General features: G+C 32.5%; 1 protein-coding gene across 1 annotated transcript; it reads left to right on the forward strand.

The window, feature by feature from the left end:
- Nucleotides 1-1,558: 1,558 nt before the first annotated feature.
- On the forward strand, nucleotides 1,559-7,224 carry LOC123706341 (protein big brother-like). The gene is made up of 3 exons (XM_045655552.1): nucleotides 1,559-1,864; nucleotides 2,160-2,339; nucleotides 6,342-7,224. The coding sequence occupies exons 1-3, from the start codon at nucleotides 1,691-1,693 to the stop codon at nucleotides 6,690-6,692; spliced, it is 705 nt and encodes a 234-aa protein (XP_045511508.1). The 5' UTR covers nucleotides 1,559-1,690; the 3' UTR covers nucleotides 6,693-7,224.
- Nucleotides 7,225-19,023: the final 11,799 nt, after the last annotated feature.

The following is a 19,023-nucleotide window of genomic DNA, read 5'->3' on the forward strand; positions in this document are numbered from 1 at the left end:
TTAAATGGAATCTTGTTGAAGCATACATGTTTTGGCACAAATAAACGAAAGTACCTAAGTATTTTAGGTATAGGTAATTTAAATAGCCTATAGGTAATATAAATATAAGAGGATAAGAGGCTATCGAGTAAAATAGAGAATATGTTAAGTAACGAATGCTTAATTGCTTAGGTATTTTATTTTAACCCCAAATGAAACACTCAAAAACTTATTTATCACGAAATTCAGTCAATACCTATGTTCTATAGACGACTAGGTATATGCGAGGTCTGATGATTTTGTTCTCTACTTATTTAGTTGGAAATAAGAAGCTAGATTATATCACAAATCATAATATACATAATATGTAGGCAGCATATATATTTATTATTTTTATTTTGCTTAATTTAATTATGTTTATGAAAGATGAAAAATAAATACTTTTTGGTTTTCAAAAGCAGCTAGAGCTATAAGAAGTTTTACTGACCTTGCTATTTTTTACTCTTATCATAATAAAAACTTTTTTCGCTTCGGAAATCTAATGAATTAAAAGATTGAAGTCTGAAAGAGTTGAAAGTTAATGAAATAACCAATATCTTAAAAACTATACTGCCTTGCGCTCTACATTTTTTTTACGAAACAGTAGGTAAGTAGGTTTTTCATACAGAAGAGTTAGCGTAGGTATAAATTAAATTTCATAACCTAGGTAGGTATGTGGAAATATTTTAGGGTACCGAACCTCAAAAAGAAAAAACGGATATAGATTTTTAAAATAAATACTTATACTTTATAGGTAGTTTTCACGAACTGAATATTATTATATATACCTAGGTAGGTACGTAATTACCTACTTACTTACTTGCATAGGTACATTTTTCAAAATGCTCACTTCTTCATACCCATATAATAGTTTGGACAAGTCAAACACAGTCGTTAGCACTTAGCAAAGAAAAAAGTAGGTAGTCCAGATACTGGTTAATATTCTACAAACTAAAAAAATACTTTTTTTATTGAATATTTATATCACAAGCGCACTCTAAACTAGTTACGAGTTAAAACAGTTTAAATTTTAAACAAAACTACGAAGTATGAACCTTGTGCTCTATGCTCCACAAACGGACAAAGGCAAATCAGAAAATGTCGCATTAAAATATTATTATTTATTAGGTATATCATTTCAGTAACGCTTGAACTAAATATCGTATTTCAACGTATCCTGGGATCATGCTCCCCCTTTTGAACATAAAAGTATATAGGGTATATTTATCTTGTTACAATGGAACAAAAAGCATGATACAAGTACATAAAACACTCGAAACGTCGAAAGCATAATGCCCATCATTATAAATTCATATGCTTTGTTGCTTACAGTATTTATTTTGAAACATTTCGAGGGGAGAAAACCCTCTTTCCGCTCGAAAGCTCCCGAAATTACGCAAAGAAGGCGTTAGCACTAGCGGGGCGGCAGCGACGCTCCATACCATTGGCCACTTGTAACCCCTCCACGGGGAGACTCCGCCTTGATGGAGATTGCCGGCCGCCGGGCCCGGTGCGCTTCCTACGACAATCATTCGGTAGTTGGATGTCGATGTGTAAGGTCGTCGTATCGGAAAACCCTATAGTTCTGTGAAGATTGATTCATCGTGCGTATTACGCCAGTGTGATAAGTAATGTGGAGTGTATTTTTGTGACTTTATTTCAAATTTATGGTATGCACGCAATGAGTGACCCCGCGTCGTTGGCCGGAATGTTACCCTTTGATTCAATTGGACTCTATGAGCAACCGAAACCAAGATTTATATTCAAGATGCCCCGTGTAGTTCCTGACCAAAAAGCTAAATTTGAATCCGATGATCTCTTTAAAAGACTGAGCAGGGAGAGTGAGGTAAGTTCTTTTGTGGCTCTATATTGCTAACATTGAACGTTATCATTTCGTAATTAAACTGAATCATTTCAACAGGAAAACTAGAAAACAATAAGGAACATTCAATATTAACGTATTTCCTCATAAAGATGATTTACTTAATTCTTCTAAATACGTAAAAGTCCGATATTATAGCATAATTATTATTTCTTACCAATAAAGTAGAGCTGTGTCAAATTAGTGATTAGGTATAATTAAAACTAAAAGAAAGATTTTTATTTAATATGTATTTTTATAACGTCGATTTCTTCTATAGGTGAGGTACACTGGTTACCGTGACCGCCCTCCAGAGGAGAGGCAGATGCGTTTCACGAGCGGCTGCCGCGAGGGCCACACGGAGATCGCCTTCACTGCGACCGGCACGAACCTCCAACTGGTGTTTGACCATTCTCCATACAATAATAGAGGATGTGATTTCCAGAAGGAAAATGGCAAAGTAAGTACAATTTATATGACAACTGTATGGTGTACAAAGACACAGTGTTAAGATATTCTGCTCTACAATTTTGTTTTATGGCGTTTACTGCATTTAGGCGTGATAGTTGTATAACGATGAATGATTTTCTCTCTAATTGACTTCTAAAAAAAGCTTCTCATATCGTAGGTAGGTAAGTAGAGCCCTTTATTTTATTTTTTATCGTCCAAATTATCTTGTCAACCAAATTAGGTGTAACCTACGTTCAAAAAAGTAATACATATTATGGTAATATAGAGTGAGATGTATTTAATACTTAGGTATTTAGTTTAAAAAAATGTAATGTATGACATAGATAAATAAATACTCGATAATTTTCCTTATTTTGATTCCATATTAATGTTTTTTCTAAATATTAAATCAGAATTAGATTCGATGGGTACGTTCCATTCATCCACCAAAAATTGTAATAAGCAAATCTCACGTTGTTTCTTTAACAACCCAGTACAAAATGTGTGTAAAATATGCATAAAATTTAATTATAGTTTACCCGCGCAACTTCGTCTGCTCCAAAAACTGATGTTATAATACTTATATGTAATGTATGTATAACCAGCTTTCAACTAAACGAAAAAATCTTTATATAAGTGGACAAAAAGGGACAAAATAAAAAAAAAAACCTATGGTATGTGACATAAATATAACATTGTATCCAAAATAATCCAATTATCGTAATCCAAACATGAGTATAGGTAGGTATGCTTAAAGTGCCAATAATATCGCACGAAGTTCTTAAAAACCAGTAAATAACTCATTGGTACGTTAATTTTACAAGATGTTTACTAGATTCCTAATTACGTATCTACACATTAAATAAGCATTAAAATCTCATTCTTTCTGGAACTCTACTGAAGTTAATCAATTAATTTTGACGTCAGTTAACAATTTTGCAATGAGCGATATTATTAATCGATATTATTTACTAATTAGTACTTCCTGTGACTTTCCGCTTAAACTTGTTACATTTTGTTTAATGCACAATGTAAATATTATACCTAGATATAGTACCTACCATGTAAATATTTATAAAGTCCGCCACTACCTCATTTACCTACCCGTCGACCATTATTTTTATATGTAGGTATTTAATGTTGCTCGCCAAAATTGGCTCCATTAGCCACCTGCGAGCACACGACATGTTGACCGATATGACGACGATAATGTTGACCAACCATAACGACGATACAATATACCTAGCACTCGCTGTAGCCGAAATCGGCAAGGAGCGATTATTATTGTATTTAAATAAAGTAATGAATCATTAGAAAATCCCTTCATCAGGGTCAAACACTTTACCTGTTAAAATCCCTAGGCGCTACATAGAGTAAGAAAAAGCATAGGTACCTACTCTACCTATTAATAATAATTATAGATTACTAGCTGCTCCGCGCGGCTTCACCCCCGTGGCTCCACTCCTGTTGGTCGTAGCGTGATGGTAGAATATAGCCTATAGCCTTCCTCGATAAATGAGCTATCTAACACCGAAAGAATTTTTCAAATCGGACCGGTATTTCCAGAGATTAGCGCGTTCAAACAAACAAACAAACTCTTCAGCTTTATAATATTTGTATAGATATAAAATACCACAAATACCTTTCATAGATCTCTTTTATGCTTCATTCGTTTTTATGGCACTGGAAGGCAATATATTTATATATTATGGCATACATAGAAATCAAATAATAAAAAAACCGCCTTATAAGCAGGGACGGCTGGAACTATACAACAACCCAATAGGTACATACTTATATGGAATTAATATTTCCATATAAGTATGTACCTATTGGGTTCGTATATTTATATGAATATTACGACGTCGACATTTTAACATATACGTATAATACTAATTTTGATTCTGTGATTCATATTATGTAAATAATTTCCCAGGTAGGTTCTTTATATTAGAATATCGGGCATCATTATCTTTGTTTTATATTTAAAGTATCAAATCTATGACAAAATTTAATAAATTTGCACACAAGTTTGATAAAAGCTGATACTTATTTTGGTTTTTAATTGGAGGCAGAATAATAGCGGTACCCACGCAGATCATCAGGTACCCTCCTACAGCAAAAATATTAAATCTTCCAATATTTAACCAAATTTTTAATTTCACAATATTAATGACCTCATTTCCAACGTTGTGTAGACTCTCGCACGTCATCAACTTACATTACTTCCGGACTGAACATTCATACGAAAATTAAGACATAAATAACATTAGCCTCTCACAAAAAATAAAGCTATAACACCGTATATAAAATGCCGGTCACGCTCTGTACTTAATTCATTTTGAATGAAAGACATCTTTTATACTCCGTTGATTATTCCGGTTGACTTGATGTATATTGTAAACCGTACCTAAGTGGAGGTCATGTTAATGCATTAATTTTTTAATACTACCTACATATACATATATTAAAATACGTTTTTAAAATATTGCACGGTTCTTGAATGCATAATCCATTCATTCATTATACATTGGTATGGAATCTGTATGAACTATCGAATTTTTAAAATAAAGTTTTGGAAAGGATTGCCCAAATTCTTAGATTTATAATATATGCAACTCATTCAAATACTGTAAATCCCGTTAATTAAGTAGAATCCATCGATTACACCGAAGTGCTTGATGATATTTCGAAATCTATACGGGAAAACACTCAAGAGAAACCCAGTTGATGGAAAGTTTTATTGAATTTAGCCCCTTCGTTACGCCGAGGCCACCCGCTGTGAGTCTCTATGCATACTTATATTTATTTACACTTGGTTCATTTAACAGTACACTTCAGTGTGCACGAGCCCTCATCTTTTGAAAAATATTATAAAATATATCATTTGGATTTTTTTTTCATTTCTGGCATCTAATCTATCTACTCTGCGCATTATAAATACTTAGTGCATATAATATATAATAGTTACTTTAATTAAAAATAACACGTCTTATTTTCAAAGTTTATATAAATCGAGGTATGAAACTTTATGATACACGTAGAATATCTAGAAGAGTAGGTACTAGAATTCAATAGTACGAATTTGAGAACTTAGTGTTATTTAGAAAAAGCTAAAAATGAGAAAACTCTATCTTTTGTAAGTCCGGCGAAGGCCAAACAACATGAAAGGAAAATGGTTGCCTGAAATCGATAATGAAAAGCTCCTGTAGCATTGGAGATGGGGGAGCTCCGCCCGCCCAGCAAACATGGCGGCATTATTTTCCCTCTCCCTCTGTAGGCCCCTCTCAGCGACATCGAATAATTATATTTTCCTTTTGAGGGGCTCTACAATGCCTTCGAATATTTTTGTAATCTATTTCACAAATTCTTTGGATAAAAAGGAATTAATTAAACACATTATAAAACAAAATGATATGAAAACAAAAAAATAATATTGCGTACCTACTTATTTAATTTGAAATGTGTACTTTTTCCAAACATAAAGCGGTTACAGAGGAGGGATGCAAGGCAACTGTATTATGAACGTGCCATACGGTGAACGTAGATCTTAAAAAGTAAACCTGTTATTAGTAAAATTACTGTGTCAGAAAATAGAGCCAAAAAATTAAATACTTACGTGTTGCAAAGAGCGGATGCCGGAACAAACAGGCACGCGATGCCCAACTGCAATACGCCTGCCTTCTGTCGTATATGTCTGTACTGAAATAAAAAATCTATACAAAATACGAAATGTTATAAATATGTATAATGTGATTCAAAGTGATGAAATAGGAATAGATTGCATAATAACATATCTCGCTATGTTTATTCTTTATCACATCTGCTTAGAATAATGTCCCAAAATTTTAGGCAAAAACGCTAAGAGAAAAAAGCCCCAAAACATTTCTTCCAAGATTAATGCGTTCTCAGTTTTGCTTCACCACCTACATCGAAATTTTTTGCTCCCTTTTTTAATTCGAAGAATTTAGATTCGTTTTACCATAGTAACCTTTCTTTTTTTCCTTAATAGGCGCACATTGTGTCCCGGTTCATAATGAATGGGGTCTGCGTAAGATGGCGCGGATGGATCGATTTGGAGCGACTCGACGGCGCTGGGTGCCTCGAACTCGACGAAGAACGGGCCGCGATTGAAGATGCGGCGCTGCGTGATCAGATCGAGCGTTACAACCAACGTCTTCGTGACTTTGAAGATAAACAGCGGGCTTATCGGGAGCATGGGGAAGAGATGCGAGCTCACTCACAAGTACACGTGCAACGGTGCCATCCAGGACGCCAGCCGCCGCACGCCACGCACCCTGCTCATCCGCATCCAACACACCCGGTTCATATTAAACATTCACAAGGAGCGCTCATATCCTAAGAAATCTCAGAAGAAATATTTTATGCGCTAACTGAAACGCTCAATACATTTTTGAATCTCATGTAGAAAAACTGTATAGACCTATTTCTTAATTAAGCCAATGAATATAACCAAATCCATAGTTTTATGAATACTAATAATCATTATCAGTATTTTCAATGAGCAACTTATTGCAATCATCGATGTATGTATTTTAATTTTAAGAAAATAGAGGTAGATAATGAAAAATGGATTTATTTGTTTTTGTAACAATTACCTATTTTGATTTTTTTTTTCAATTACATAACTACCATGTTTTAATAGCATTATCAATATTTTTAATTTCATAATAACAGATATTATTGGTATGGTCATCTTACCAAATCAGATTCGATCCTATTTAAGTTCTTAAATATTTTTTTGAATTTATGAAATAATAATACGTTAATTAATTTAGTTGAATAACATGTTATTTAATTTTAAGATTATTGTTTATATATTATTATGTCAAATGTGATATCAATGTGAATAAATGTATACAATTTAAATCTTATTTCTATTATTGTGTTTTATTTCCCACGTATACAAATACTTACAGTTACATATCCATTTATAAGCGTTGAAACCACTATTAAAATGATCATGCAACTCCATCAAACCTTCAACAAATATACAAATATTATTCACTGATTAAAACTATCCAACCTTTTTATTCATAAAGTTGTAGAGAAAATAAGGCCAAGAGTTATTTTTTTTATAATTACTCTAGCTTAAACGGCCATTAACTTTGATGTTACCAAATAAGCAAATCCCACCAAAAATATTTTCATGTAAAATGCCGCAAATACGCGACTGCAAGTAGCAAGAAGGGCACTCTAAAAAGTTGTCAGATCTCATGTAGAGCCACGCGTCTATACTTATAACGTCTCTATAGTTAAAACGTGTACGAAAAATCTTCACCAGTTAAAATAATATGTGATGTTATGTTGTTTCGATACTACAAAAAGTACCTACCTACTTAGATGCATAAATCCTTACCTCCTGAAAGTCTCAAATCGGCCTAATAGCATATTTTAATTAAGGTGTAGAATTTCTATAAATAGTTAAAGATAAAATGGTGCTCGAAGTGAAAAAGTATTATGAATGATTCCCCTACGATTAATGATTTTGAAGAAACTTCATTTTCATTTTTATTGCGAAAACTTCAAAATATGCCTTCCCCGCAGCTTCGCCCGCGTATAGGAAAAGGAAAGCTGTTTCATATTCAAATTCGCAGTTCCCGTTCCTTTGAGATTTTTTGGGAAGATTTTGTATTAGGTATAAAATAATGCTTATTAAAAGATGTTGTAGTAAATCAGGGTAATCATGGGCATTTTAAAATTTTGGTTTAGGGAAACGGAAAAGGGGAAAAACATATAAATAGGTTATACAAAATTCAAAGGATATAGCTGCATTAGGTAGGTAAGTTGCTAACACATAGGAACTTAACTACACTTAGGTAAGTACTTTTAACTCAATTCGACATAGAAGGAACCATGAGCAAGATAATTAGGCATAAATGGTGGGTATTATGTAAGGTCAATATATCTATATAAGAAGGTTGCTGTAAGGCATTCGACACATGTTACTATTAGCCAGGTAACAGCGATTATTGTAGCTGCACACGCCGTGCACCTGTGTCCTAAACATCCAACCAATCGACCCTCCCCTGACATACACCCTCCTTCGATATAACTAATTTGGAACGGAAATGTTCACGTTCAAATTATTAAATGAGCTTAATTGCTGTTTAACAACGTTTCTTTTGTATTTGTGAAAATGCCTATAATTAACATAATCAGTTAGGCATACAAAAAAAGGGAATTCATGCAATACTCGTAAGTATAATAATTATTATGTATTGAGTAGATTTTATTTTAATAAAAGCACTTCCGGTCTAACTAAATGTAGGCAGATATAGGTACGTAGTTATACCGAAATACCATATTGATCACGCTCTAAAGCTTTCAACATTGTATTTTGGCCATATTCATATTATAATCTTCTAAGAATAGTGATAAAAAATAAAAAAAATATCAAAAAACATTTGGCAAAAAAACCTGATGCATAAAAGTTTACGCGGAACTGAGCTTTACATATCTATTACAAAGTTAGATGGTATCTTAGTTTTATTGTGACGCACAACACCTTCCCGGTCAAACTTGAGCAGGTACCTTTCCTGTATCGGACATCAGTTAAGATCGATCATGGCAAAAAATTGGACGGTAAAAGGCAATAATCAGGGAACGCTATCCTGAGCCTACTACACAATGAACCCGTGATTTATCAGTACATTCTTTTTGTGCAAAAAGCGCAGGTCAGTGTTAAAGCGAAGCACCAAAAGGCCATTTCGTGTAATCCGCGTATAAAACGCGTGGGAACGATACAACTTGTTCACCCGATCATGTCAAGAATCTAAAGTTACTTGCACAATCCGTCTTCCGTTTAGTCGCTCGGTTATTTTTTAAAGCTGTATTATTATATAGGTAATATACATGCCACGAAAATATTACACCTACAGATCTTATTTTAATTATTATATTTAAGTTACATGATAGATCCATACTAATAGTCTATAAACTGTACTTATTGATAACGGATAACAACACCATAAATGCTTAAAATATACTTAATTGGAGTTTAAATAGCAGCTTAAACTTATTAAGTCATTTAAAGGGTTTCACTTTCGACTGATATCTGAGACGAACTCAACCAGTCTCGTATCATGCATGAGTGACATTCTCTAGTAAACTTGTAATACGCATTATGTTGGCTTCACTTCTCAGTTCCCATAAAAAAGTTTTTCTTTTTAATATTAATACAACCTCATGATTATTTATTGAATGAAGCTCTTAAATAAAAAATTGCTGACTAGATACTATTTTGACGTCATATCAATGGACTGCAACGCTAAGAAGAAGTATCTAAGTATATAAGTAAGTATCATCTTGTAACTACATAGAGAAAATGAGTTCCACAAATTTTAACGTGGAACGCTTGTATATTCGCATAACCAAGGAATGCTCATTGCTCATATATTGTGTCCAAGAAGCGATTACTTTCCCCATTTAAAAAAATAAATTAATCGTATTCAAACGATAAATAACATAAACAAATACTAGTCCTATAGGGTCAACTCATCTAATTCTGTGACAAAACAGAATATGAAAAAAAAAACAGGTTAAACTTTATAAATTTTATTTTTATTTTTAATAGGAACATTAACCAGTCTTCTATTTATCATATGGAGCAAGTGTAATCTTAACACATATGAATTAACCCAGCGTAAAATGAGCTTAATCAAACCGCGATGACTTGTCTAATTCTGTGACAATCACTATAATTCGGTGATAGTACTTCTCTAATTCTGTTATAACCGAATTATGCGAGTATTTATTATTTTTTAACACAAAAGTAACAAAAAAATAAAATTAATAAAAAATATAACATATTGAAAGTAATAATTGTATTTATTAATCAACGAGAAACTATCAAAAGCGGGGAACAATAAAAAAACAATATTGGACTTTATAAATTGTTTGCTGTGTAGTGTGTACGGACTCATTTTTGACTGCAGAATACTTTGAATTGCGGATGTCAGGGTTATTTCATTATATTTTCTATTTTTATTTTTGTCTTCCTCCATGCTGTCTAAAATAAAAAAATAACTCACATAATTATGTGATAAAAAAAAATAACGGACTTTTTTAAAATGCTTGAAAGCGATCCTACTTTTTTACCTGAGTCAAAATAAATATTTTCCGACTTAAACTACTAACGTATACGTACAGAAGACAATTATTAATACACGAATTGAAAATAATAAAAGTTTGCTTGGTTAATTCGGTGACACTGTTTTGAGTTGCAATCTTGAGAATCGTTAACTTTTTGAACCCAGGAAATAAGGTATTATGCAAAAACAAATGAAAAATTACTAAAACCTTTGTCGGTATCAACAAATATATGTTTTTAACAATTAATTGTCAAAGTATCATGAACCTAAACTCACGTTTTCTATTTAAAATTAATTAAATAATGACAGCACAGTCGCACGCTACCGGTGAAACGTCAAACATGGCGGGCGCAATGACAAATCCCGTGATTGTTACTATTTCACTCGCACGATCTTAACAAAAATTTGCACACGAAAAGAAGCTTTATTACCCTACTATAGGGTTAATTTTAATGTATTGGATTTTACTCCTATAACGCTGTGTAAGAGTCCAAACGTTGTATCTCCGAATTAAGTGAGTCACACAATTAGGTGAGTTTACCCTACAATACGCAACTTTGAATTTGGTGATTGAAGGCTTGCAAAGGATCAAACAGCATTCCGATTGATATGATATATATATATATATATATATATATATATATATATATATATATATATATTGATATTATGAGTATTATGTGGTGGTAAATACAGTACCTACTTACCTATATCGACATTAGGTAATTCAAATTATCAAGATGCCTACAGGTACCTACTCTAGCAAAAATTTTATATATGTAATTATACTTTATAGATATCTCTACCAATTCCAAAATCAATGCATTTTTCTGGTACTTTCTTACCAGTTTAGTTGTTTAGGTTTTTAGCCTGTGGGTTTAGCCTTTAGTTCTTTACATGGTAGATATATAATATATCTATCATGCAGAAGCGTAGCGTGCCTTGGCGGGGCCCCGTATTAAAAGTGTTTAGGGGCCCTTAGGAAAGGTAAAGATTTCTCACAAAAGAAAAAAATGTTTGCATAAAATTGCTTTTTTTTACTTTTATCATTTCTGAAAAAAAATGGGAAGTTTTTAATGATTTTTGCTTACGCACGTTGGGGGCCCCCTTGACGCGGGGGCCCCGTATAATTGATACGGCAGATACGGCGGTAGCTACGCGCCTGCTATCATGTATTTATATTTATTCATGTCTATAAGTGAATTTTGATTCATAATACGTATATAGACTCTATACGTATTATTAATCAAAATTCACTTTCAGAAATAAATGTATGCACATACATACCTATCTGCATTATGATTATGCAGATTTTTTTGTCGGACTAACCTTTAGTATAAAATATTCGAAATAAAAAAAAAACATTTATTTTATTTACTAGACAAGTCAACATCTTACTGAATAATCATCCGGGATAAAATAACAGAATTGTTTACATCAAACGACAAGTAATGAGGAAAATAAACTCTAAATAAAACTGTTTGTTTATCCTGGCTCGGATTACTAAACAGCAGAGCATACATCAAATGATGAAGTTTTATTACGGAGCCGTTTAACTAGCAAGCGGCACTTTAAAGCGGGTAGCGCCATCTCGTCCATATGTTTCCTCGAATTAACGTCTGTTTTCTACGAAGAAAGCTGCCGTCGTTAAATATGTAGATTACTACATTAAACGTTATTAACTACTTGTTTGTAATAAAAATAACGTTTATAGCCAGATGCAAGATTATTAGTATGCAGTCAGGAGTCAGGACATCATTATGACTCATGGCGGATATGTATTGTCCACATCGCGGATATCTATATGATAGAAACTTTGCATAATACCTACATGGTCACAAATTAATGCTATCTTTTATGCATGTACTTAAGTAACTTAATTAAGTGTAAGTAACTTCACAAACTTGGTCAAAATTCAAAAAATAATCACTCGCTATTTTAGTGTGCGAGGTATGCAATATTGGTCTAATAACTAATTATACTCATCTTTCGGAAAACGTAAGATAATATCCGTAAAATATTTTATTATTGAGCACACAAGGGAAAATATTACCTACAAAATCGCAGCGAGCAGGGGAATTCCGTATTATGACCTCTTATTTCCAGACAGATTACGCCGTGAATTATTGAACTGACCATTGATATTAGGTATACTTATATGTTACCGGAAATGTATGAAATCAAGGAATTGTATACAATTCCTAGGAAATGTGTACAATTCCGATACCATGTAGGAAATGTATAAAATATTGTTTAAAAAACTATTTAATGCATGCATATCCTAGGAAATGTATACTCTTCCTAGGAATTGTATACAATTCCAATATCGTATTAGGAAATGTGTAAAGTAATTAATGACTTCTGTAATAAAACACGTTGTTATTTTTTTTTATTATAGCTCTTATTGATACAATCGGGTAACAGTCATACCGTAAAATTGTAATAATATTATGTTCATATTATTATCTTACTAATTAACATTTTAAAAATTAACTAGGTATCTAACTTTTAACGTAAATATCACAAAATCAACTTATATTTCTTATAAAATCAAATTTTCATTTGGCAAGTAATCAGTCCCCTCGTCCCGCTGTCCCCGCGTATATTTGGCGCAGTCGAATTGTATAATCCGCCGTATTGCATTACGGCTAGCCGAAAATTCGTCTTCGTGGGGCTCCTATTTCTGTGTGGTTTTAAAAAACACGAACCTAACCTAACCCACCCCCTTATCCAAACCAAAAATTTCTGATAACGAATTATCGGCATAGTTACTACAAAATGCCGACCGTTTGTAAACGGCCAGATTATATACAATTTGCCTGCGACATATCAATATCTGAAATGTTTTACATTTCCGATAGCTATTTAGGAAATGTATAGATTTCCTAGGAAATGTGTATAAAATAATTTATTTCACACATTTCCGAGCGATTTTAGGAATTCTATACATTTCCTAGGAATTGTATACAATGACGGATTACATACATTTCCGGTAACATATATACAAACAAGAGGGAATTGACTGGAAAATTCATATTATGATCGCAATAACCAGTTGAAATTGATGCTCTAATGCTCCACAGAGTAATAGTCTAATGCGCTACCGTATTGCAAAGACACAACTAAAATGTAAACAACTGTATTTCGTGACATCTAGATACTAATGGTACCTATCTATATAGTTTAAAAGTTATTCAAAATAAATAATGCCTTCATTTTACATTTTTTAATTATTTTTTTACTACATACTTTATTTTAATTTTGTTTTCATACTAGGTCACATCAGGCAACGCTGAGACAAATTAACTATGTATTAAGTACGAAATTAAATTACAATATAGGGAATTAAATAATCTCGCACCGAACAAAAAGTTTCACCGTTAATCTACAGCCACGTGCGCTTTAATCTCCACTAATTGAGAGCACACGTAATCTAATCCTGGGATCATCAGGTGATCTCAATAATTTCAATCCCCTGATAGCAAAAGGGGAATAAATAAGTGAAAAGGACTTACTATAAATATTATAGTTAGGTACCTAGTTACCTACATTTGAGAAATAAATTTCTTTAAATTAGGAACCTAGAAAATTATATGCATTTCATTATAATATCTAGGTATTATTTGCATTTTATTTATTGTATTAGTCTTCTGTTTGTTATCCCAAATAAACAAATATTAATAATTACAAAATTTACCAATTTTTTGAAGAAAGATAGTCATCCTCAATTCGATCGATATCTTTTGGCTTGATGGTCAAAGGTGTATTGGGTAGACCCAAATTGAGTCACGCTTCTTTCTTATTTAAATAAATAAATAAAAAACTCTAAGAAAAGTTGCGCGTGTGTAATTGGTATTACACGTACATTATTATTAGTCAGTGGTATTACGTACGTAGTATTAGTTTCTACGTGCACCTGGCACCCCCGACCCCGCACCATACTAATTAATTAATTATTAGATAGGGCCTAGGGGGCAGGGGCACGTTCTCAGAGCAATAAACCTATAGAGTACCTACTTGTATCGAGCGTATACAATTTACATATATTTGTTTCTCTCTATCTAAAGAAAACGTCGTATGAAAGAATGAGATAGCTATAGACTACAAGCTACGTTTCAACATAGTCATGGCACCATTTTTACTATAGGTACGTATTTATATAGATAGAAGGTGATAGTGATGGGATGTGATTCAATCGATAAAATCGTGGATGCATTTTGCATTTACGGTTTCGTGAAATAATAAATAATAAAAAAAATAAAAAACAAAATTAATAATTAATTTCAGTTCAATACATTATTTGTTTAATCCTACGAATATAATTAATGCAAAATTATGCGAGAATGGATAACTTTCTCTTTCACTGCTGAACCGATTACAATGAAATTTGGAAAAATTACTTTTGATCCCGTAAATCCCACAGGAATGGGAACTATGCGGGTTTTTCTTTGAAAACGCATGTATATCAAGTATGTAGTAGTTTCTCATCTATGAGAACTGTCATTTAATCAACCGTTCAATTTTCACATAGTTACACAAGTATTTTATGTGTAAAAAAATTCCAAATAAAAGTTCACCTTCTTTATTCAAATGTATTTATTATGTACAGGAACAAAAAAAACGTAAGCGTAAGATTCCACAATTCTTCTAGAGTTCGAAATGCAGTGAACACAATCTAGCAAATTTCGACGGCGTCCAATCTACTCGTCTCATGTTTTATACCCATTTTTTATTTAGCTCTGGAAATCTAAAACAAAATGAATTTATTAATAATCTAAAAGAGAAAATAATAAACAACAAACTAAACACATAAACAACACACAAAAAAACAACCACGTGGTATTTTTTATTTTTCTGCTGTAGAAAATTTACATCTTATTTGCAACAGCAACTACATATAAATCTGATATAAGAAAAAAAAAAAAATCAACGTTAATATGAAATAGATTTTATGTCATAAATCGATAATATACGCTGGATGTGTTACATCACTACGGTGGTAAACAAAATGCCAAAATGCCAAATATTGTAACATTTTTAAAATTATTTAATTATTTTTTATTCCACAACCCCATAAAGTGGGTAAATGTTACAGTTACAACATATAATTATAAAAAAGCGCTTGATAAAACTTTCAAATAGGGTTAAAACATAAATATTTATCAATTTGCTGAAAATCACTTACCGATGGAAAGATATTTTTTCATTGTTTTCATCCAAAACTCCCATTCGACTAGTGATAGCCGGTAGCTAAACATACAATAGTCATTTTAGCACACTGACAAATAAAAAGAAACACTATAACACTTTATATTTTCTAAATATTACGTTAAAAACACTTGATGCACCGAGACCTCCAGCTGGAAGGCAAACAAAATATAGCCGGCGCGCTACGTTTGAAGACAGTGCAGGTACTCTATCGCTATCTCAATCTGGCATATGCTGTTATTGACTAAGAGAAAGTAGATTAGAAAATATGTATTTTGTTCTGTCTCAATATAAGAACTCTATAGGTTTATTGCTCTGAGGGCACGTTCCATACTGATGGGGTTAATGAGTTACAAACACTGATTACTTCAATATTAACTTTATTTCTAAGTAAAAATACCGGGAACACATGCAGTCGCTATAATGTCACAGAGCAGAGAGAGACCATAGATTATACCAGTAAATGGAAGGCACGCAATTTAGAATAACACAGATAATAAATAAATTTACTTTAACACTCCCTTCAAATAAGAGCCTTCCACAAAGAAAATATGAACAAAAAGTTTCAACTTCACTTAAACATAAGTTTAACAAAACAATTTACTTCTTATTATAACAGAACTTAATATTCACCTTTTATTTAACATACCAAATTTACTTTTAATCAACATAAGTCTATCTTGCTATACAATCATTTTAAGTTTTCAAATTTAACATACCAATATTACATTTATGCAACTTAAATCTATATCGGAATACAAACACTTTAAGTTCCTAGATTTGACATACCAATATTACATCTTAACAATTTAAATCTATCTCGAGGTAACGCTTTAGTAAAAATATCAGCAAATTGATGATCTGTACTAACATACTTTAAAGAAATAATCTTTTCATTATATTTTTCTTTCACAAAATTATACTTAATATCAATATGTTTACAGCGTTTATGAAATTCACTATTTTTAATTACATTTATAGCACTTTGATTGTCAATATTTAAACACACAGAACTTTGTTTGTATTCTCCTAAATCACAAAATAATTGTTTTAACCACATTAATTCTTTGGTGGCCGCACAGGCAGCCATAAATTCCGCCTCAGTAGTTGACAAGGCTACACTATGTTGGCGTTGACTGGACCATGTGATTGCAGCTCCACTTTTCATGAACACATAGCCTGTCATGGAACGCCTTGATATAACATCATTAGCATAATCAGCATCGCTATACCCAATTAAATCTGAGGTCTGTGGCTTACATTGATAGCATAGACCAAAATCAATGGTTCCTCTTAAATATTTAAATATTTTCTTTACAGCATTCCAGTGAGACTCATTATAATTGTGCAAAAACTGACTTACTAGACTGACTGCAAACATAATGTCTGGTCTGCTTACAGTTGCTAGGTGTATAAGTGATCCAACTGCTTCTCTGTATGGTAGGTTGTATGCAGGCATCGTCTCATTTTTCTGTAACTTTACATGAGGATCAGCTGGAACAGAGTTAGGGTTAGCACTGCTCATGTTGAACTTTTCCAACAGTTTTTCAATATATTTACTTTGATGAATAAAAATATGTCTTTTATTTCTTTCTATTTGCATACCAACAAAGTTAGAAGGTGTACAAGTCTTTATGTTAAAGCTTGTTTTCAATTCATCAATTACTTCTTTCAAAATCATCTTATCTTTTGACATTAAAAGACCATCATCCACATAAAGGCATAAATAACATTTAATTTCATTAACTTGACCAATATAGACACACTGATCAGCTAAGCTTTTGACAAAACCAAATTTTTGTAAAACTATATTAAATTTAGTGTTCCAGCACCTAGGAGCTTGTTTGAGGCCATAAAGTGATTTATTAAGTTTACATACAGTATTAGGCAAACATTCTAAGCCCTCAGGTGGAACCATGAATATTTGTTCTTTTAACTCTCCATAAAGAAATGCTGTTTTTATATCAAATTGCATTATTTCTAAATTTTGTTCAGCAGCTATTGATAAAAGTGAACGGATAGAGTCATACCTGACAGTAGGTGAGAAGGTTTCATCATAGTCGATCCCCTTCGTTTGTGCATAGCCTTTTGCACACAGACGAGACTTGTACCGTGGACCTGTTGGATCATCCTTTATTCTGAATACCCATTTGCATCCAATCACTTTGGCATTTTCAGGTTTCTCAACCAATGTCCATGTCTGGTTTTCACTATGAGATTGTAATTCCTCACTTATTGACATTTTCCACTTCTCAGAATCAGCTGATGTAATTGCATCATTGTAGGTTAAAGGTACATCTAAAATTCCTTCATTATAGCATAAATATGTTCCAAAATCTTTTAATTTAGAGTGCAACTGTTTATTTCTTGGTCTTAATGTTATGTTTGAAACGGTCAGGTTATTAATATTTGTATCTGGTACATAAATACTGTTTGACGATGAGTCATAAGAATCATATTCATCATAATTACTTACTGTGTTTGTGGAACTTGACTTTGTGCTGTCTGAAGGAAGCTCTTCATCTAGAGACTCGTCCTTTGCTTCAGTTAAGTCCACCGGAACATAGTTTCTTGTTACAGTTGATTCTAGGAAGACTGCATCTCTGCTCTTCACAACCAGTCCAGATGTAGGAATGACAAACCTGTAACCCTTGGTATTAGTACAATAACCAGTAAATATTGCTTTCTGTGCTTTTGGATCCCATTTCTTTCTTTTCTCTTTTGGTAGGTGTACCATCGCTTCACATCCAAATACACGTAGGTGACTAACACTTGGTTTATTTCCCGTCCATATTTCTTGAGGAGTTTTATAATCTAATGACTTGGTTGGTATTCTATTTAGTAGATAAGCAGCCGTATGGATAGCTTCCGCCCAGTATCTTTTGGATAATTTTGCATTAAGTAACATACACTTCGCTTTTTCCACTAATGTTCTATTAAGTCTTTCAGCGACACCATTTTGCTGTGGTGTATAGGGCACAGTAGTTTGATGTATGATTCCATTACTTTTTAAAAGATCAGAAATATTCTTATTAATATATTCAAGGCCATTATCAGTGCGGAGACATTTGATTTTACATTCTAATTGTTTCTCTACATGTTGTTTAAATTCTTTAAATTTATCAAGCACCTCTGATTTGTGCTTTAAGAAATAAACAAATACATTTTTTGAAAAATCATCGATAAAAGTGAGAAAGTACTTAGCTCCACCGAGAGATTCTGTCTCCATGGGCCCACATACATCGGAATGCACAAGTTCAAGGAGTTTTGTTGCTCTTGTTTCTTTATTTTTGAAAGGCAACCTCGCTTGTTTTCCTTCTATGCATGTTATGCATGTTAAATTGTTAACACTTTTCTTTAGTACTTTCATAC

Source organism: Colias croceus, chromosome 3 (assembly GCF_905220415.1).
Source record: "Colias croceus chromosome 3, ilColCroc2.1".
NCBI lineage: Eukaryota > Metazoa > Arthropoda > Insecta > Lepidoptera > Pieridae > Colias > Colias croceus.

Coding starts and splice junctions, on each gene's coding strand:
- LOC123706341 (XM_045655552.1), top strand. CDS start 1,691: ATGCACGCAATGAGTGACCCCGCGTCGTTGGCCGGAATGTTACCCTTT. Junction 1,865..2,159: donor GACTGAGCAGGGAGAGTGAG/GTAAGTTCTTTT, acceptor TTTCTTCTATAG/GTGAGGTACACTGGTTACCG. Junction 2,340..6,341: donor TCCAGAAGGAAAATGGCAAA/GTAAGTACAATT, acceptor TTTCCTTAATAG/GCGCACATTGTGTCCCGGTT.